The sequence below is a fragment of the Oncorhynchus kisutch genome, linkage group LG17 (assembly GCF_002021735.2).
Source record: "Oncorhynchus kisutch isolate 150728-3 linkage group LG17, Okis_V2, whole genome shotgun sequence".
Classification (NCBI taxonomy): Eukaryota; Metazoa; Chordata; class Actinopteri; order Salmoniformes; family Salmonidae; genus Oncorhynchus; species Oncorhynchus kisutch.
Genome location: NC_034190.2, coordinates 51,994,472 through 52,013,364, shown reverse-complemented (window position 1 = coordinate 52,013,364; position 18,893 = coordinate 51,994,472). Strand labels below are relative to the sequence as shown.

Here is an 18,893-nt window from a genome sequence, read left to right as displayed (position 1 = left end):
ACGGCTGTGACTATAACCGAAGAGAATTCTTTTGGGAGGTAATACGGTCGGCATTTGATTGTGAGGTTTTCTAGGTCAGGTGAACAAAGGACTTGAGTTTCTGTATGTTATCACAATCACGCCAGAAGTAGTTAATCATGAAACCTACATCTCCACCTTTCTTCTTCCCGGAGAGTTCTTTATTCCTGTCTGTGCGATGTACTGAGAACCCAGATGGTTTATGGACAGGGACAGTATATCCCAAGAGAGCCATGTTTCTGTGAAAGAGAGTATGTTAAAATCCCTGATGTTTCTCTGGAATGAGATCCTCGCCCTGAGCTTGTCTACTTTATTTTTCAAAGACTGAACATTAGCGAGTACCATCGAACATTGCCATCGAAGAGGTCGATGGTGTGCCTCCTAAGTCAGACTAGAAGTCCACTCCGAATACCTCTTCTCCGCCGGCGGTGTTTCGGAGCAGCCACTGGAATAAGTTAAATTGCCTTGGGGGGTACGAACAAAAATCGTATTCCTGGTCATAATGCTGGGGAGTTACTGCCGCTCTAACATCCAAAAGTTCTTTATGTATGTAATAACACCAAACATTTTATGAGCTCATAAAACAAAATGCTGCAAAGTTGCTTAGGAGCTAGAAGCAGAGCTGCGATATCTGTTGGCGCCAAACACACATACCTTTTTCCCAGTCTGATGTCCTTAGTGCTCCGGAGCAGGTTTTCATCAAGAATCTCTTTGAACTTTGCTCCGTTCATCTTTCCCTCGAACCTGACTAGTCTCCCAGTCCCTTCTGCTTAAAAACATCTCCACAGCATGATGCTGCCACCTCCATGCTTCACCGTAGGGATGGTATTGGCCAGGTGATGAGCAGTGCTTGGTTTCCTCCAGACGTGACGCTTGGCATTCAGGCCAAAGAGTTCAATCTTGGTTTCATCAGAGAATCAGGGAATCTTGTTTCTCATGGTCTGAGAGTCCTTTAGGTGCCTTTTGGCAAACTCCAAGCGGGCCGTCATGTGCCTTTTGCTGAGGAGTGGCTTCTGTCTGATTGGTGGAGTACTGCAGAGATGGTGGTCTTCCATCTCCACAAAGGAACTCTGGAGCTCTGTCAGAGTGACCATTGGGTTCTTGGTCACCTCCCTGACCAAGGCTGTTCTTCCCTGATTGCTCAGTTTGGCCGGGTGTACAGCTCTAGGAATAGTCTTGGTGGCACCAAACGTCTTCGATTTAAGAATGAGGGAGGCCACGGTGTTCTTGGGGACCTTCAATGCTGCAGCCATTTTTTGGTACCCTTCCCCAGATCTGTGCCTTGACACAATCCTGCCTCAGGGCTCTACGGACTATTCCTATGACCTTGTGTCTTGGTTGTTGCTCTGACTGGTGTGTGCCTTTCCAAATCATTGAATTTTCCACAGCTGGACACAAATCAAGTTGTAGAAACATCTCAAGGAGGATCAATGGAAACAGGATGCACCTGAGCTCAATGTCCAGTCTCATAGCAAAGGGTCTGATTACTTAAGCAAATAAGTTATTTCTGTTTTTGTTTTTTTCATAAATTTGCAAACATTAAAAAAAAACTGTTTTCACTTTGTCATTATGGGGTATTGTGTGTAGATTGATTAGGAAAATGTTTAACATTGTCAATTTTCGAATAAGGCTGTAATGTAACAAATGTGGAAAAAGTGAAGGAGCCGGAATACATTCCGAATGCACTGTTCATCAAACACATGGTTTCCAGATGTTTGATGCCATTCCATGTGCTCCGTTCAGGCCCTTATTACGAGCCGTTCTCTCCTCTGCAGCCTCCTGTGATATAGATGGATCTGCCAGAAGGCAAGGATCCATTCTCTCCAAAAATCTCACTCCCACAGGGCCAGAATCATCTTTGTCATCATCAGGATGAGGCTCAAACTCAGCGGTCTTCACTGCATCTGCCACCACAGTTAATTCATCCACACTCTCGTCATGTTCAATTTCCTCCTGTAGCAATTCCAAAAGTTCTGTGTGATCCACCACTCCATATTGACCTTTTTTTCCTGTCCTCCATTCTACCCCAACCTCGTGGCCACAGTAGCAAACAAAGAATCACTTAATTGAAGAATCTCTACTGTTGACCAATCACCGACGAAGGGGCGTAGATTTCGGCTTGCCTCAGGAAAAATGTTTGTGTGCCCATACAGCAAATAAAACCCTTTCAAAAGACCCAATAAACAACCTCACAAAATGTTTTCATAATATATGAACAAACTGTTTCGGATGGGAAGCATGTGGACACCAGAATTTATTTGAATTTTACAGGATGAAATCTCTTGATATGCACCATGTCGTTTTCAAGTGTCCAAATAAAAAAGAACGAAGCAAACAAACAATACTTAGTAACAAGAATAATATGGCAACTTATGTCTAATAATAATAACAATGTAATTATAGGCGCAGGCATAGTCTGTGTGCCAGTCTTTTTAGCAGAGACTGTTAACCCCTAAATAGAGACGGGCACCCAGATTAGCGCAGGCAAGGCGAAGCAGAGAAGTTGAGAAGGAAGCAAACGGCATAAGGAATAATAGAGCTATCTGACGGCAAAAGGGCTCTAATGCAAGGTGTGGTAAAGATACACTACATGACCAAAAGTATGTGGACAACTGCTTGTCGAACACCTCATTTCAAAATCATGGGCATTAATATGGAGTTGGTCCCCCCTTTGTTGCTATAACAGTCTCCACTCTTCTGGGAAGGCATTCCACTAGATGCTGGAACATTGCTGCAGTAACTTGCTTCCATTCAGCCACAAAAGCATTCAGCCACAAAAACATTTGGCGTTCCAATTCATCCCAAAGGTGTTCGATGGGGTTGAGGTCAGGGTTCTGTGCAGGCAAGTCAAGTTCTTCCACACCAATCTCAACAAACCATTTCTGTATGGACCTTTGTGCACGGGGGAATTGTCATGCTGAAACAGGAAAGAGCCTTCCCCAAACTTAATTTTTTCTCAAAAAAGTTGAATCGTCTAGAATGTCATTGTATGCTGTAGCGTTAAGATTTCCTTTCACTGGAACTAAGGTGCCTACCCAAACCATGAAAAACAGCCTCAGACCATTATTCCTCCTCCACCACCAAACTTTACAGTTAGCACTACGCATTTGGACAGGTAGCGTTCTCTTGGCATCCGCCAAACCCAGTTTAGTCCATCGGACTGCCAGATGGTGAAGCATGATTCATCACTCCAGAGAACACGTTTCCACTGCTCCAGAGTCCAATGGCAGTGAGCTTTACACCACTCCAGCCATCGCTTGGTATTGCACATGGTGATCTTAGGCTTGTGTGCAGCTGCTTGGCCATGGAAACCCATTTCATGAAGCTCCAGACGAAAAGTTATTGTGCTGACATTGCTTCCAGAGGCAGTTTGGAACTCTGTAGTGAGTCAAGGACAATTTTTACGCACTATGTGCTTCAGCGCTTGGAGGTTCCGTGCTGTGAGCTTGTGTGGCCTACCACTTCGCGGCTGAGCCATTGTTGCTCCAAGATGTTTCCACTTCACTGTAACAGCACATACAGTTGACGGGGGCAGCTCTAGCAGGGCAGAAATTTGATGAACTGACTTGTTGGAAAGGTGGCATCCTATGACGACGCCACGCTGAATGTCACTGAGCTCTTCATTTAGGGCATACTCCTGCAAATATTTGTCTATGGATATTTCATGGCTGTGTGCTCGATTTTATACACCTGTCAGCAACGGGTGTGGCTGAATTAGCCGAATCCACTCATTTGAAGGGGTGTCCACATACTTTTGTATATATGTCAAAATGATACTACAAAATGATAATTTCATAATTTCATAACTATATTCAAATAATTTGGGTAACTTTCAACTCTCTGTTTGAATATGTTGAACAAAGAACAGAAAAGACACACCCATGAAAGTGGTTCTCTGCGTGCAGCTTGTTTTTATTGAGCAAAATATCCAGCTACCATACAATACCTCATAAAAAAAGGGGAAGAGCTGTCAGTAGAACAGTAGTGGCACTTTGTTTTAACATAAAAGATAAAGAAAACACAAAAGATCTCCTTCTGCTGCCTACTTCCCCATCACCCTAGGCACTACACACAGATTAGCGTTTTCTTTTTGGTAGGCTACACAATAGAATTGTACAGCTTACTAATAAATAATTTGTTTTGTAAAATGATACAGAACTCTGCAACTGACAAGTCAGAGCTTACATGGTATTTTACTCTTATTCTGGTTATACAACTACAATGATCTATTTTGTATATTATTTACAGCTTGTGTCCAATACTAAAGAAAAAGTCACTATGCATAAAGCAGTGACTTGTGGTGTGTACAAACGCACACACGCACACACGCACACACACACACTCTGCAACTGACAAGTCAGAGCTTACATGGTATTTTACTCTTATTCTGGTTATACAACTACAATGATCTATTTTGTATATTATTTACAGCTTGTGTCCAATACTAAAGAAAAAGTCACTATGCATAAAGCAGTGACTTGTGGTGTGTACAAACGCACACACGCGCACACACACACACACACACACACACACACACACACACACTGTATTGTTCAAACAAGACAAGGATAAAAATCTGTAAATTCCAAAATGTCTTGCCTTAACTGATTGACAGACTACGAATCCCCTTCTGTAGAGTCGCCCTCTAAAATCCATAGGTTCAAGTGGAGTTGTATGCGAAATTTGCGAATATAAAAGTATATATTCAAATTTGCTGACATCATTGTCCTACACTCTTCAAAAAAAAGGACTCCGAAAGGACTCTTCAGCTTTCCCCATAAGATAAATGTTTTTGGTTTCAGGTATAACCCTTTTTGGTTCCAGGTAGAACCCTTTTGGGAGTACAGAACCCTCTGTGGAAATGGTTTTACCTGGAACCAAAAATATTTATCTTCAAAGGGTTCTCCTATGGGGACAGCTGAAGAACACTTTTAGGTTCTAGATAGCGACTTTTTTTTCTAAGAGTGTACTTTGTAACTGTGAACCTTAGTCTTCGGTGTATATGACAGATAATACTGTAGTAACAAGATGCTTTAATACCCAATAATTCATTTGAAAAGGATACCCTGTGAACACCCCCTTGTATAATATATCAGAGCCGGCAAGCCAACTTCATCACCATCATCTGGCATCAACTGCGTCACCATCATCAAACCATCATCTCATTTTTAGGAGCCTGAGATCGCTGATCTGTTGAGGGAGTCCTGCTCTATGGCTATGACAATATCTCCTATCCTTACATTTGTTATGTGTTAGCTATATGTGTAAGCCAACTATGCGTGTTATGTCATGTGTTATATGTGTAAGCCAAGTATGCCTAGTATGTTTATGTTTGTACATTTTTGAACCATTTATTTAAGAGGACTATAATGGAAATAGATCGTAAAACATGTCTTGTGTCATGCTTGATGATTTTAAATGCATTATCCACATTTGTGGTTGTATATTGTTTTACATGGTCAAATAAAATCTATCTATCTATGTACAGTTGAAGTCAGAAGTTTACATACACTTTAGCCAAATACTTTTAAATGTCAGAATAATAGTAGAGAGAATGATTTTTTTCAGCTTTTATTTCTTTCATCACATTCCCAATGGGTCAGAAGTTTACATACACTCAATTAGTATTTGGTAGCATTGCCTTTCAATTGTTTAACGTTTCAGGTAGCCTTCCACAAGCTTCCCACAAGAAGTTGGGTGAATTTTGGACAATTCTTCCTGACAGAGCTGGTGTAACTGAGTCAGGTTTATAGGCCTCCCTGCCTTCACACACTTTTTCTGTTCTGCTCACAAATTTTCTATAGGATTGAGGTCAGGGCTTTGTGATGACCACTCCGATACCTTGACTTTGTTGTCCTTAAGTCATTTTGCCACAACTTTGGAAATACAGTGCCTTGCGAAAGTATTCGGCCCCCTTGAACTTTGCGACCTTTTGCCACATTTCAGGCTTCAAACATAAAGATATAAAACTGTATTTTTTTGTGAAGAATCAACAACAAGTGGGACACAATCATGAAGTGGAACGACATTTATTGGATATTTCAAACTTTTTTAACAAATCAAAAACTGAAAAATTGGGCGTGCAAAATTATTCAGCCCCCTTAAGTTAATACTTTGTAGCGCCACCTTTTGCTGCGATTACAGCTGTAAGTCGCTTGGGGTATGTCTCTATCAGTTTTGCACATCGAGAAACTGACATTTTTTCCCATTCCTCCTTGCAAAACAGCTCGAGCTCAGTGAGGTTGGATGGAGAGCATTTGTGAACAGCAGTTTTCAGTTCTTTCCACAGATTCTCGATTGGATTCAGGTCTGGACTTTGACTTGGCCATTCTAACACCTGGATATGTTTATTTTTGAACCATTCCATTGTAGATTTTGCTTTATGTTTTGGATCATTGTCTTGTTGGAAGACAAATCTCCGTCCCAGTCTCAGGTCTTTTGCAGATTCCATCAGGTTTTCTTCCAGAATGGTCCTGTATTTGGCTCCATCCATCTTCCCATCAATTTTAACCATCTTCCCTGTCCCTGCTGATGAAAAGCAGGCCCAAACCATGATGCTGCCACCACCATGTTTGACAGTGGGGATGGTGTGTTCAAGGTGATGAGCTGTGTTGCTTTTACGCCAAACATAACGTTTTGCATTGTTACCAAAAAGTTCAATTTTGGTTTCATCTGACCAGAGCACCTTCTTCCACATGTTTGGTGTGTCTCCCAGGTGGCTTGTGGCAAACTTTAAACGACACTTTTTATGGATATCTTTAAGAAATGGCTTTCTTCTTGCCACTCTTCCATAAAGGCCAGATTTGTGCAATATATGACTGATTGTTGTCCTATGAACAGAGTCTCCCACCTCAGCTGTAGATCTCTGCAGTTCATCCAGAGTGATCATGGGCCTCTTGGCTGCATCTCTGATCAGTCTTCTCCTTGTATGAGCTGAAAGTTTAGAGGGATGGCCAGGTCTTGGTAGATTTTCAGTGGTCTGATACTCCTTCCATTTCAATATTATCGCTTGCACAGTGCTCCTTGGGATGTTTAAAGCTTGGGAAATCTTTTTGTATCCAAATCCGGCTTTAAACTTCTTCACAACAGTATCTCGGACCTGCCTGGTGTGTTCCTTGTTCTTCATGATGCTCTCTGCGCTTTTAACGGACCTCTGAGACTATCACAGTGCAGGTGCATTTATACGAAGACTTGATTACACACAGGTGGATTGTATTTATCATCATTAGTCATTTAGGTCAACATTGGATCATTCAGAGATCCTCACTGAACTTCTGGAGAGAGTTTGCTGCACTGAAAGTAAAGGGGCTGAATAATTTTGCACGCCCAATCTTTCAGTTTTTGATTTGTTAAAAAAGTTTGAAATATCAAATAAATGTCGTTCCACTTCATGATTGTGTCCCACTTGTTGTTGATTCTTCACAAAAAATACAGTTTTATATCTTTATGTTTGAAGCCTGAAATGTGGCAAAAGGTCGCAAAGTTCAAGGGGGCCGAATACTTTCGCAAGGCACTGTATGCTTGGGGTCATTGTCCATTTGGAAGACCCATTTGCGACCAAGCTTTAACTTCCTGACTGATGCCTTTAGATGTTGCTTCAATATTTCCACTTAATTTTCCTCCCTCATGATTCCATCTATTTTGTGAAGTCCCTCCTGCAGCAAAGCACCCCCACAACATGATGCTGCCACCCCCGTGCTTCACAGTTGGGATGGTGTTAATGGCTTGCAAGCCTCCCCCTTTTTCCTCCAAACATAACAATGGTCATTATAGCCAAACAGTTCAATTTTTGTTTCATCAGACCAGAGGACATTTCTCCAAAAAGTATGATCGTTGTCCCTATCTGCAGTTGCGAATCGTAGTCTGGATTTTTTATGTCGGTTTTGGAGCAGTGGCTTCTTCCTTGCTGAGCGGCCTTTCAGGTTATGTCGTTATAGGACTCGTTTTACTGTGAATATAGATACTTTTGTACCTGTTTCCTCCAGCATCTTCACAAGGTCCTTTGCTGTTGTTCTGGGATTGATTTGTACTTTTCGCACCAAAATACGTTCATCTCTAGGAGACAAAACGCGTCTCCTTCCTGAGCGGTATGACAGCTGCGTACTATTGTTTGTACAGATGAATGTGGTACCTTCAGGCGTTTGGAAATTGCTCCCAAGGATGAACCAGACTTTTTTCCTGAAGTCTTGGCTGATCTCTAGATTTTCCCATGATGTCAGGCAAAGAGGCACTGAATTTGAAGGTAGGCCTTGAAATACATCCACAGGTACAGCTCCAATTGACTCAAATGATGTCAATTAGCCTATCAGAAGCTTCTAAAGCCATGACATAATTTTCTGGAATTTTCCAAGCTGTTTAAAGGCACAGTCAACTTAGTGTATGTAAACTTCTGACCCACTGGAATTGTGATACAGTGAATTATAAGTGAAATAATCTGTCTATAAACAATTGTTGGAAAAATGACTTGTGTCATGCACAAAGTAGATGTCCTAACCAACTTGCCAAAACTATAGTTAACAAGAAATCTGTGGAGTGGTTGAAAAACTAGTTTTCATGACTCCAACCTAAGTGTATGTAAACTTCCGACTTCAACTGTATGTATGTATGTATGTATCGGTGTTGTCGGAGGGCTTAGAGCTGGGAGTCGGCTCCCCCCAGGCTGTTCATCTCGTCAGGCGCATACTTCTCCCCTGCCTCTCCGGCATCATGGCGGAAGCCAGCGGCAATCTCGTCAAACGATCGTCCCTTGGTTTCGGGCACCATGAAGTAGGTGAAGACGAAGAAGCCCAGCAACAGCACGGTGAAGATGATGAAGACGTAGGGGCCACACAGTTGCTACAGAGAATATAGAAAAGTTACATTATATTCACAATTTCCAAATTGAAAGTGGAAGTCATAAGTGCTATTATAGAACTATATAATATATATAATAATATATACTATCAATGTATATTAATTCATATAATATGAAAATGAGCCATTAATGCAATAGTAATGGTTTCTGTCTCCTTACCTCAACGTATTGGAAGGTCATGCCCACTATAAAGTTAGCTGACCAGTTGGAGAATCCAGCCACGGCAAAGGCAGAGGGCCGAGGACCTTGGCTGAAGAGCTCAGCCACAATGAACCATGGGATGGGGCCTGGGCCAATCTCAAAGAAGGCCACGAAGCTGAAGATGGCCACGATGCTAACGTACGACATCCATGGCAGCTGGTCCTGAGGCAAGACACATCAGTAGACGAGTCTGGTTGAAGTAGCCGTGTACATAAAATATAATATAAGCATATCCATGATGTTTTTTTATGTTCCTTTAGTGCACCATTATACATACCAGCAGTGCCATGGCAACTGTCATCAGGACCGCTGAGAAGGCCATCCCCAGTAACCCAGTGAGGTGAAGGGATCTTCGCCCAGCACGCTCCACAATGAATAGCTATATAAAGAGAGCGAGGAAGAGGAGAAGAAAGGTGGTGTTAGTGGGGGTTGGGGAGTGGCTACATTTCAAAGACACGTTAGTCTGTTTTTATTTTCCACCCATACTAGAAAAAACAAACATTTAAAATATATTTTTTATACATTTTTTGGGGATAATGTATTTAAAATTGATATATAAATGTATGTAAAATGTATATCACAATATACACTGAGTGAACAAAGCATTAAGAACACCTTCCTAATATTGAGTCCAGTTGCACCCCCTTTTTTCCCACAGAACAGCCTCAATTCGTCGGGCCATGGACTCTACAAGGTGTCAAAAGGATTCAACAGGTATACTGGCCCATGTTGACTCCAATGCTTCCCACAGTTGTGTAACTGTTGAGCATGAAAAATCCAGCAGCATCGCCTGGCACCTACTACCATACCCCATTCAAAAGCCCTTAAATATTTTGTCTTGTCCATTCACCCTCTGAATGGCACACATACACAATCCATGTCTCAATTGTCTCAAGGCTGTTTCCTACCCTTCATCTACACTGATTGAAGTAGATTTAACAAGTGACATCAATAAGGGACCATAGCTTTCACCTGCATTCCACAACTCAATATTAGGAAGGTGTCCTTAATGTTTTGTACACTCATGCATTGGAAAATGTATTTAATGTATTCTAAAATACATTCTGAAATACATAAATAATGTTTCCACATGTATTTAGTGATATATTTAGTAAATACATTTAAAAATGTATTTGGAAATGTCTTTTCAATTATATTATGACACGTTCTCCCATGGATGGCCCAACGAGCTCAAACCAAGGCCACGCCTCCAAGAAGCCACGCCTCCAGATCATCTAATAGGCTGCCGCAGCTACAATATATTTGCTCAGAGTGTATTTTTATTGTACTTGAGACATATCAAAAGCATACCGAAAGCACTAAAATGATTTTTTCATTATTTAATGAAGCTGAAGAGAGGCACTTACTTTTACATTTTTATTTAACCTCTTGAGACAGGAAACATGTTTTTTATGAAGTTGAACATGCACTCTTTATGACAATGTTAAAATTATATCAATGCAAACATTTTGTGTAAAAAGAGTAATTAAAGAATCCTCTGAAGGGCCAAACTATGTCATATGCTGAATTAGGAACTGCTTTGGCCTCCCTGTAGACTAGATATCTTAGCTATGCATTTCTGGAATTGTCAGCCATTACATGCATTTGAACAAAGATGGAAATGTATGTACATGTATTTGAAATATATTTTGTGAAATTAAATATAATTAAATGTATTTTTTTTCTGACTTACAGACACAACAGTGAAGGCTGTATTGACTACTCCAGCCCCAATGGTAGCATAGACTGGCTGAGAAACCCCCGCCTTCTCAAAGATCCTGGTGGAGTAGTAGAAAACCTGCACAAAATTGTCATAATTTAGTGGATCATGTAGTTTGAAGTGTGTGTGCACATGTGTGTGCATGAGTTAGCATGTATGTGCATGCATGCATGTGTATTCATAAGTCAGTGTGTGTCTCCCAGAGTGTCCTACACTCACAGCGTTGATGCCAGACAGCTGCTGGGAGAGCTGGAGCATGATGGCGATGAAGATGGGCTGGCGGTAGAGTGGCGAGCGGAATAGCTCCAGGATGGTCACTTTCTTCTCCCTCATCATCTGCCTGGCCTCCTCCTTCATCTCCTGCATGTCGGCGCCCACCTCCTCAGTGCCTCGCAGCTTCTCCAGCACTGCATGCAAATCCACACCACACTCAGGACTCCATTCAGCTGGTACCAAGATGCATGACTGGTGGCCGACCCTCCTCCTGGAGAGCTACTGGATGTGCAGGCGTTTGTTCCAGCCCTACTTTAACACCCCAGATTCTACTGATAAGCTGCTTGTCAGGACCTTGATTAGTTGAATGGTGTGTTAGAGCAGGGCTGGAACAAAAGCCTACACACCCAGGAGCTCTCCATGGGAATAGGTCCTCAGCCTGGAGGGTTCCATGTTTGAGGGAGTGAAGGTGTAGCAGTAGATGGTCAGAGGCTTACCTTCCCTGGCCTTGAGCTCCTCGTTGCAGTTGATGAGGAGGAAGCGAGGGCTCTCGGGGCAGAAGGGCAGCAGGATACACTGCAACACGGCTGGGATGAAAGTGAGGCCCAGTAGGAAGGGCCACATAGTGGAGTTCCCCATGATCGACTCCATCCCAAACACCTGTAAGTAACAATATGTTCGTACACTGTAACACTGTTAATGAAAGTTAAACTACCATGGAAATGCACTGTGGTGAAGTTACTTGGGTACGGTATGTTGGTGGAAAGAATATATTTGTCCAGATGATTGTGCTGTATCACTAGCGTTGAAAAAGATAACAAAAAGATCACACCTGAGGGCAGCAAATATTACTTGAACATTTGTCTTCTCGTCATTGCTATATTTGTCCAGTTGTCCTGTGCCACATTTGGATTGTCATCTCTAGTAATCGCTGATATTGGATCAGGTGAAACTGAAAGTCACCCAACGGACAGTGCCTACCTGTGCCATGAGGATTCCAATGACGATTCCCAGCTGGTGCAGAGTGCCCAGCGCCCCACGGAGCGAAGTGGGCGCGATCTCCCCCACGTACATGGGCACGAAGCCAGTGGACAGGCCGGAGTAAAGTCCCACGATGAAGCGGCCAATGATCAGCATCTCCCACGACACCGCTAGCTTGGAGAAGCCCATGAACCCAGCGGCGATGAACGCTAGCACATTGGCGATGAGCATCGAGTTCCTCCTGCAAATCATTCACAGAGAGGTCAATTGAAAAATATGGCTGGCTTCTTCACTTCCTAAAGGCACAAAAATGCTATACTGCTGTTAAGGTGCATAGGACAGCACAAAAAAACTAATGACCCATGATTACCACACCCTTTTAATGTAAAGACCAGTCTAAAATATAACACTAACAGAGCAGATTTACCTGCCCAGGCGGTTGACAAAGAGGCCCACGGAGAAGGAGCCGAAGATGCCCCCGACAGAGAAGATGGCCACGGAGATGGACCACAGGGTGGTCAGGGATGTGGCAGGGATGGGCTCAGAGTACCTGTTGTTCCACGTGTCATTCAAAAAGCCTTCAATGATCTAAGGTACAATACAACATATCACAACATGAAGAACATACATGAACTATATTCATCATTGAAGGTTGCTGGAGACATTAAAGCTGCAATCAGCAGCAAACAATAACAAAGCATCCTCCCCGGTAAAAAGCTGAGTGATGGGCCTCCCAAGTGGGTTTGACCCATGAGGCGTCACACAATTGGTGCAGCGTCATCCGGGTTAGGGTAGGGCTTGGTCAGCCGGATGTCCTTGTCCCATTGCGCTCTAGCAACTCCTTGTGGTGAGCTGGGCACCTGCAAGCTGAATGCGGTCGCCAGTTGTACGGTGTTTCCTGCGACACATTGGTGCGGCTGGTTTCAGGGTTAAGCGAGCAGTGTGTCAAGAAGCAGTGTGGCTTGGCAGGGTCCTGTTTCGGAGGATGCGTGGCTCTCGACATTCGCCTCTCCCGAGTCAGTACGGGAGTTGCATCGATGGGACAAGACTGTAACTATCAATTGGATATCCCGAAAAAGGGGTAAAACTCAAATAAAACATTTTAAAAGCTGAGGGATGGGGCTGGAGAAATGTAATCACCCTCAAATTCATAGAGAGAGTTATGGATGGAAGGACTGACCATCCAGGATATCAAAATTGTAGTTTCAACCATGTAGCTAATGTTTGTTTACATTTACTTTGTTAAAAAACATTGGCATAAAACAAGCTTATATTTTGGGTTCTGATGGGGTACGACAGTTGAATTAAGCTCATGAGGCATTTACAAATGATATTATTCAAGAATCAATGGGTACATATCGTTAATTTATAAGTAAAAAAATGTCTGTACAAACTGCAGATTGCCCCTTTAAATAATATCTTTATCATACATACATTCACTCACAATTAAATTAATTGTGAATTACCAACCATAGAGTGAAATTATAGATATTGTAATCTCGGAACCTGAACTAAAATCTTGCGTAATTGAGTCAGATGCTCAATTAAGTTCTGCGCGGAGACATGATAGAAACAAATATTTACTAGGATGTGGAGCGGAAGCCAGGGCGGTATCTAAAACAAATGGGTTAAATGTCCCCTCCCCTTCCGAAATTGGAAAGATGCGAACACCTGCGAAATCATGATTTATCCAAATGATCAGTGACGAAACATCTGTGCACCTGAACAAAGTTCCTAGTCATCTAGGAAGGGAATGTTTTTCAAACACTTAAAAGACACACCCTTGTCTTATGCCCTTGGGGGAATGGCCATATTGGAGGGTAGTCCAAATGATTAGCCAAGCAAGAGACGTTTGCAACATTTTTAGTCGGCTTTGCGAGTGTACAATTATGTTCACTCCAGGGCCTGAAACTCCCCATAATTCAATTCGCGACTGCAGCCCAGGGCTGGGTGCTTTATATGCGCTACAGTCAATTATGATTGCATGTCTTCTTATATTATTAATATACGCCTACTGTATGATAGCTAGCAAATATTAGCCTGCCTAGCTGGAACTTCTGAAGAAGGAAAATGTTTTACTTCTACAATTTCCAAAAGATAACCAAACAAAAACATATTTACTTTTTACGAGACGTGTTAGTGCCGTCATGAGCATTAGTAGCACCATTTCGAACTTATTTGCATTAATTTTAGTTTAATTCAAAACACATATTTTGCCTATTGGCGCAAGCTGTTGAGTTCTCAAGAAATTACGTATTCCTTTTTGTGTTACAGTAATGTTATAAACGCAGCAAAAAGAGAAACATCCTCTCACTGTTAACTGCGTTTATTTTCAGCAAATTTAACATGTGTAAATATTTGTATGAACATAACAAAATTCAACAACTGAGATATAAACTGAACAAGTTCCACAGACAGGTGACTAACAGAAATGGAATAATGTGTCCCTGAACAAAGGGGGGGCCAAAATCAAAAGAAACAGTCAGTATCTGGTGTGGCCACCAGCTGCATTAAGTACTGCAGTGCATCTCCTTCTCATGGACTGCACCAGATTTGCCCGTTCTTGCTGTGAGATGTTACCCCACTCTTCCACCAAGGCACTTGCAAGATGCCGGACATTTCTGGGGGGAATGGCCCTAGCCCTCACCCTCCGATCCAACAGGTCCCAGACGTGCTCAATGGGATTGAGATCTGGGCTCTTCGCTGGCCATGGCAGAACACTGACAATCACGCACAGAACGAGCAGTATGCCTGGTGGCATTGTCACGCTGGAGGGTCATGTCAGGATGAGCCGGCAGGAAGGGTACCACATGAGGGAGAAGGATGTCTTCCCTGTAATGCACAGCGTTGAGATGGCCTGCAATGACAACAAGCTCAGTTTGATGATGCTGTGACACACCGCCCCAGACCATGACGGACCCTCCACCTCCAAATCGATCCCGCTCCAGAGTACAGGCCTCGGTGTAACACTCATTCCTTCGACGATAAACGTGAATCCAACCATCACCACTGGCGAGACAAAACTGTGACTCGTCAGTGAAGAGCACTTTTTGCCAGTCCTGCTGGTCCAGCGACATGGGTTTGTGCCCATAGGCGACGTTGTTGCCGGTGATGTCTGGTGAGGACCTGCCTTACATCAGGCCTACAAGCCCTCAGTCTAGCCTCTCAGCCTATTGCGGACAGTCTGAGTACAGATGGCGGGATTGTGTGTTCCTGGTGTAATTCAGGTAGTTGTTGTTGCCATCCTGTACCTGTCCCCCAGGTGTGATGTCCGGATGTACCGATCCTGTGCAGGTGTTGTTACACGTGGTCTGCCACTGCAAGGATGATCAGCTGTCCGTCCTGTCTCCCTGTGGCGCTGTGTTAGGCGTCTCACAGTACGGACATTGAAATGTATTGCCCTGGCCACATCTGCAGTCCTCATGCCTCCTTGCAGCATGCCTAAGGCACGTTCACGCAGATGAGCAGGGACCCTGGGCATCTTTCTTTTAGTGTTTTTCAGAATCAGTAGAAAGGCCTCTTTAGTATCCTACATTTTCACAACTGTGATCTTAATTTCATACCGTCTGTAAGCTGTTAGTGCCTTAACGACTGTTCCACAGGTGCATGTTCATTGATTGTTTATGGTTCATTGAACAAGCATGGGAAACAGTGTTTAAACCCTTTACAATGAATATCTGTGAAGTTATTTGGATTTTTACGAATTATCTTTGAAAGACAGGGTCCTGAAAAAGGGACGTTTCTTTTTTTGCTGACTTTATTATGTTGTTATATTCTATTTTGTTATGAAGAATACGATCGTTGTGATCTTGCGTAAATGGATTCAGCTTTAATCTAACTTTATTAAATGAGCAACATTCGCCAGAGTAGCCTGTTCTCTACAAGTAGAGCAGAGACTGTGTGTAAAGTAGAGAATCTGCACTTGCGCAGACCTTTCAGGACCTTTAGTGTTGGGAAGAGGGGTCCATAAAAGTCGGATCCGCAGCCACTCAGTATTCGGCCAGTATTCTAAAGAACAGGTAAATAAAAACATTCTTACAGAAGCCAGCTTTTGACCAGCAGAGGGGGGCAGAGATACACGATGCAAGATTGTTCATTACAGGACATGTTGACAAACATAACTCAGAGTGTCATGGATACAGGTGTGAGAAAGGCAGAGTTTATTGCCCAAAGAATATGCCCTGGGTCTCTGACTATGGAAAGCATATTTTTCCCTATGGCATCACCATTTGCCCCCTGCAGTGGTTTGTTGGAAGTGAGCACATCATTGTTTTTTTTTACCTGACTTTGACTTATACCCCACAACATTTTTATCTGGTGATACAAATTTTCTAGTGTACTAGTGTACTTTGAAGGAGGTGTGAAGTAAATTTGCCATAAAGAATACATGAAGAAGAGAGTAGTCAGAGTGAATGATCTCTTTGTTATTATTAGTTGCACAACTCCTGTAGCCACCTTAATCCTGCAAACGTGACAATTATCCTCGTTACCTCTGCCACGTGTAATGGACACACCGGAAGTGGAATGATTGCAATGGTAAACCTTTCCCAAAATTCCCAGTTGGTGACTTCCTGGAATAAGATTGAAATACGGGAATCCTCCAACAGGGATCTTAGGAAAACCTGGTAAATTTGGGAAAGTTAATGGAATTTTGAAACTGTAATTCACTAAAATAGATGGTGACTTTCCACCGCAGACCGTGGAGGTGACTACAAGCCCTAACAAATTATCAAAGATACTGGATCCACTAGCAGCTACCTTACTGTCCTGCACACATTTAGACTGATGTAATCTTAATCTACAAAGCTATTTATAGTGCTCATGTGCTCAGGTATCCCATAGAGGCTCCAGGATTGGCCTTAAACCTCCCAAATCAAAGACACACACACACACAGACACACACATACACACAAATATAAGTACACACACACACAGTAATACACATTTTTATTTACAGAGCAGGCTTCAGCAATACCTCAAGTAACTTTCTCAAGAAACTGCTGGAGTAAAGTACATACAGTACCAGAGTATCTCCAGTATATCGGCCAGACTGTCACTTACAGATGTCAGATGTTAATTTGATCACTCTTTCGTAGCAAAATTTGTTCCTGCCAGCTGGAAATTCGAAGAAGCCTTGTGATTTAGATACATTCACTGAAAACCTGCAGTTCTCTTTCTCTCCATGTAGGGGCAGTTGAGTCATTCGGACCAGTGCCAGCTATCAAAATCATCCTTCTTCTCTTGCCACTTCAAACAGTAAAGTACCAGACAGAATATTAATACATTCCTACTGCTACTGTAGGTCTATAGGTCCTATTACTGCAACATTAAAATGTACAAAAATGTATCAGAAATGCATCCATACACATCAACAACTGTTGTTTCATAAAGCTTAATAACTCAAGATAGATATTGGTCTCCACTACGACATACAAGTGTAAAGTGTATCCGAAATGCAGCTGTATAGTAGGCTACACCTAAACTATAGCCTACTGAAGCCTATCAAAACTAATTGCACACATAGGCCTATAATATCAGATGTAAAGACAAGATGAAATTGAGAATCGTGAGGTAGCCTACGGAATGGAGCACAATGGCGCATGAAAGAAAGTGACTCAGATTTTAAAAACGAAAAAAATGCAGCCCATGATTTTTTTGATCTAGTGTGTATATTATAGAAAAATATATCAATTGCCACAGTAGATTTGCCATGGTAAACGAGGAAATACTTTATTTCAATTGTACAGAATGCTTGTCAAATAGATTTATTATAAAGGACTAAGTTCAGACTTTTGAGTTATTGTGCCAGAAGAGAGTGGGCTGGAATCAAACCCATAGCGATACGCTATAGCTTACATGTATGTGTGTGCTGAAGGCAGCGGCCTTAAGACTTTGATTCCAAGCAGGACTAAGGTAACACTGTCAAAAACCTTTAGGTAGAGGTAATGTGGTGACCAATAATGGTTGCAATTGAGATTAGATGTGCGGGTGAATTTAGCGAGTATTGATGGTTAAGTTGGCGACAATCTAGTGCCATCGATGGTGGCAATAGGCCCCTTGTTATGTGATTATGTTCCAATACATTCTGCAGGCTAGCCTATCCATTGACACAAAATGAAAGGTGTGAAAAACATTAATAGGCTAAGATAATGGCTCCCGAGGGGTTGGCTGATGTTTTACGGGCTCCTAACCAACTGTGCTATTCTGTTTTTTCCAGTGGTGGAAAAGGTCATCAATTGTCATACTTGAGTAAAAGTAAAGATACCTTCATAGAAAATGACTCAAGTAAAAGTGAAAGTCACCCAGTCAAATTATACTTGAGTAAAAGTCTAAAAGTAAATATACTTAAATATACTTAAGTATCAAAAGTAAAAGTACACATAATTTTAAAAAATCCTTATATTAAGCAAACCAGACTGCACAATGTTCTTGTTTTTTTAATTTACAGTGGCACACTCCAACACTCAGACATAATTTACAAACAAAACATTTGTGTTTCGTGAGTCCACCAGATCAGAGGCAGTAGGGATGACCAGGGCTGTTCTCTTGATAAGTGTGTGAATTTAACCATTTTCTGTCCTGCTAAGCATTCAAAATGTAACGAGTACTTTTGGGTGTCAGGGAAAATGTATGGAGTAAAAAGTACTTTAAGAAGTAAAGAAGAAGTAAAGTAAAAGTTGTCAAAAATATAAATACTAAAGTACAGATACCAAAAACTACTTAAGTAGTACTTTCAAGTATTTTTACTTAAGTACTTTACACCACTGTTTTTGTCCGCATGGTTTGTAACTCATTTTGTACATAATGTTGCTGCTACAGGCTCTTGTGACCGAAAGGAGTTTCTGGACATCAGAACAGCGATTACTCACCCTGAAATGGACAAAGATTTATTTTTTATGAGTCTGA

General features: G+C 42.0%; 1 protein-coding gene across 1 annotated transcript in view; it reads right to left on the bottom strand.

Moving 5' to 3' along the window:
• Window positions 1–8,546: 8,546 nt before the first annotated feature.
• The window catches only part of LOC109907869 (solute carrier family 2, facilitated glucose transporter member 1-like), a 32,036-nt gene continuing 21,689 nt past the window's right edge, over window positions 8,547–18,893 (bottom strand). The window contains exons 3-10 of the mRNA XM_020506129.2: window positions 12,415–12,575; window positions 11,988–12,228; window positions 11,504–11,666; window positions 11,013–11,200; window positions 10,767–10,871; window positions 9,351–9,452; window positions 9,032–9,235; window positions 8,547–8,853 (exon numbers count right to left, since the gene is read on the bottom strand). Coding sequence (XP_020361718.1) covers window positions 8,650–8,853; window positions 9,032–9,235; window positions 9,351–9,452; window positions 10,767–10,871; window positions 11,013–11,200; window positions 11,504–11,666; window positions 11,988–12,228; window positions 12,415–12,575 — 1,368 coding nt within the window. The 3' untranslated portion in view covers window positions 8,547–8,649. The remainder of the gene's footprint in view (window positions 8,854–9,031; window positions 9,236–9,350; window positions 9,453–10,766; window positions 10,872–11,012; window positions 11,201–11,503; window positions 11,667–11,987; window positions 12,229–12,414; window positions 12,576–18,893) is intronic.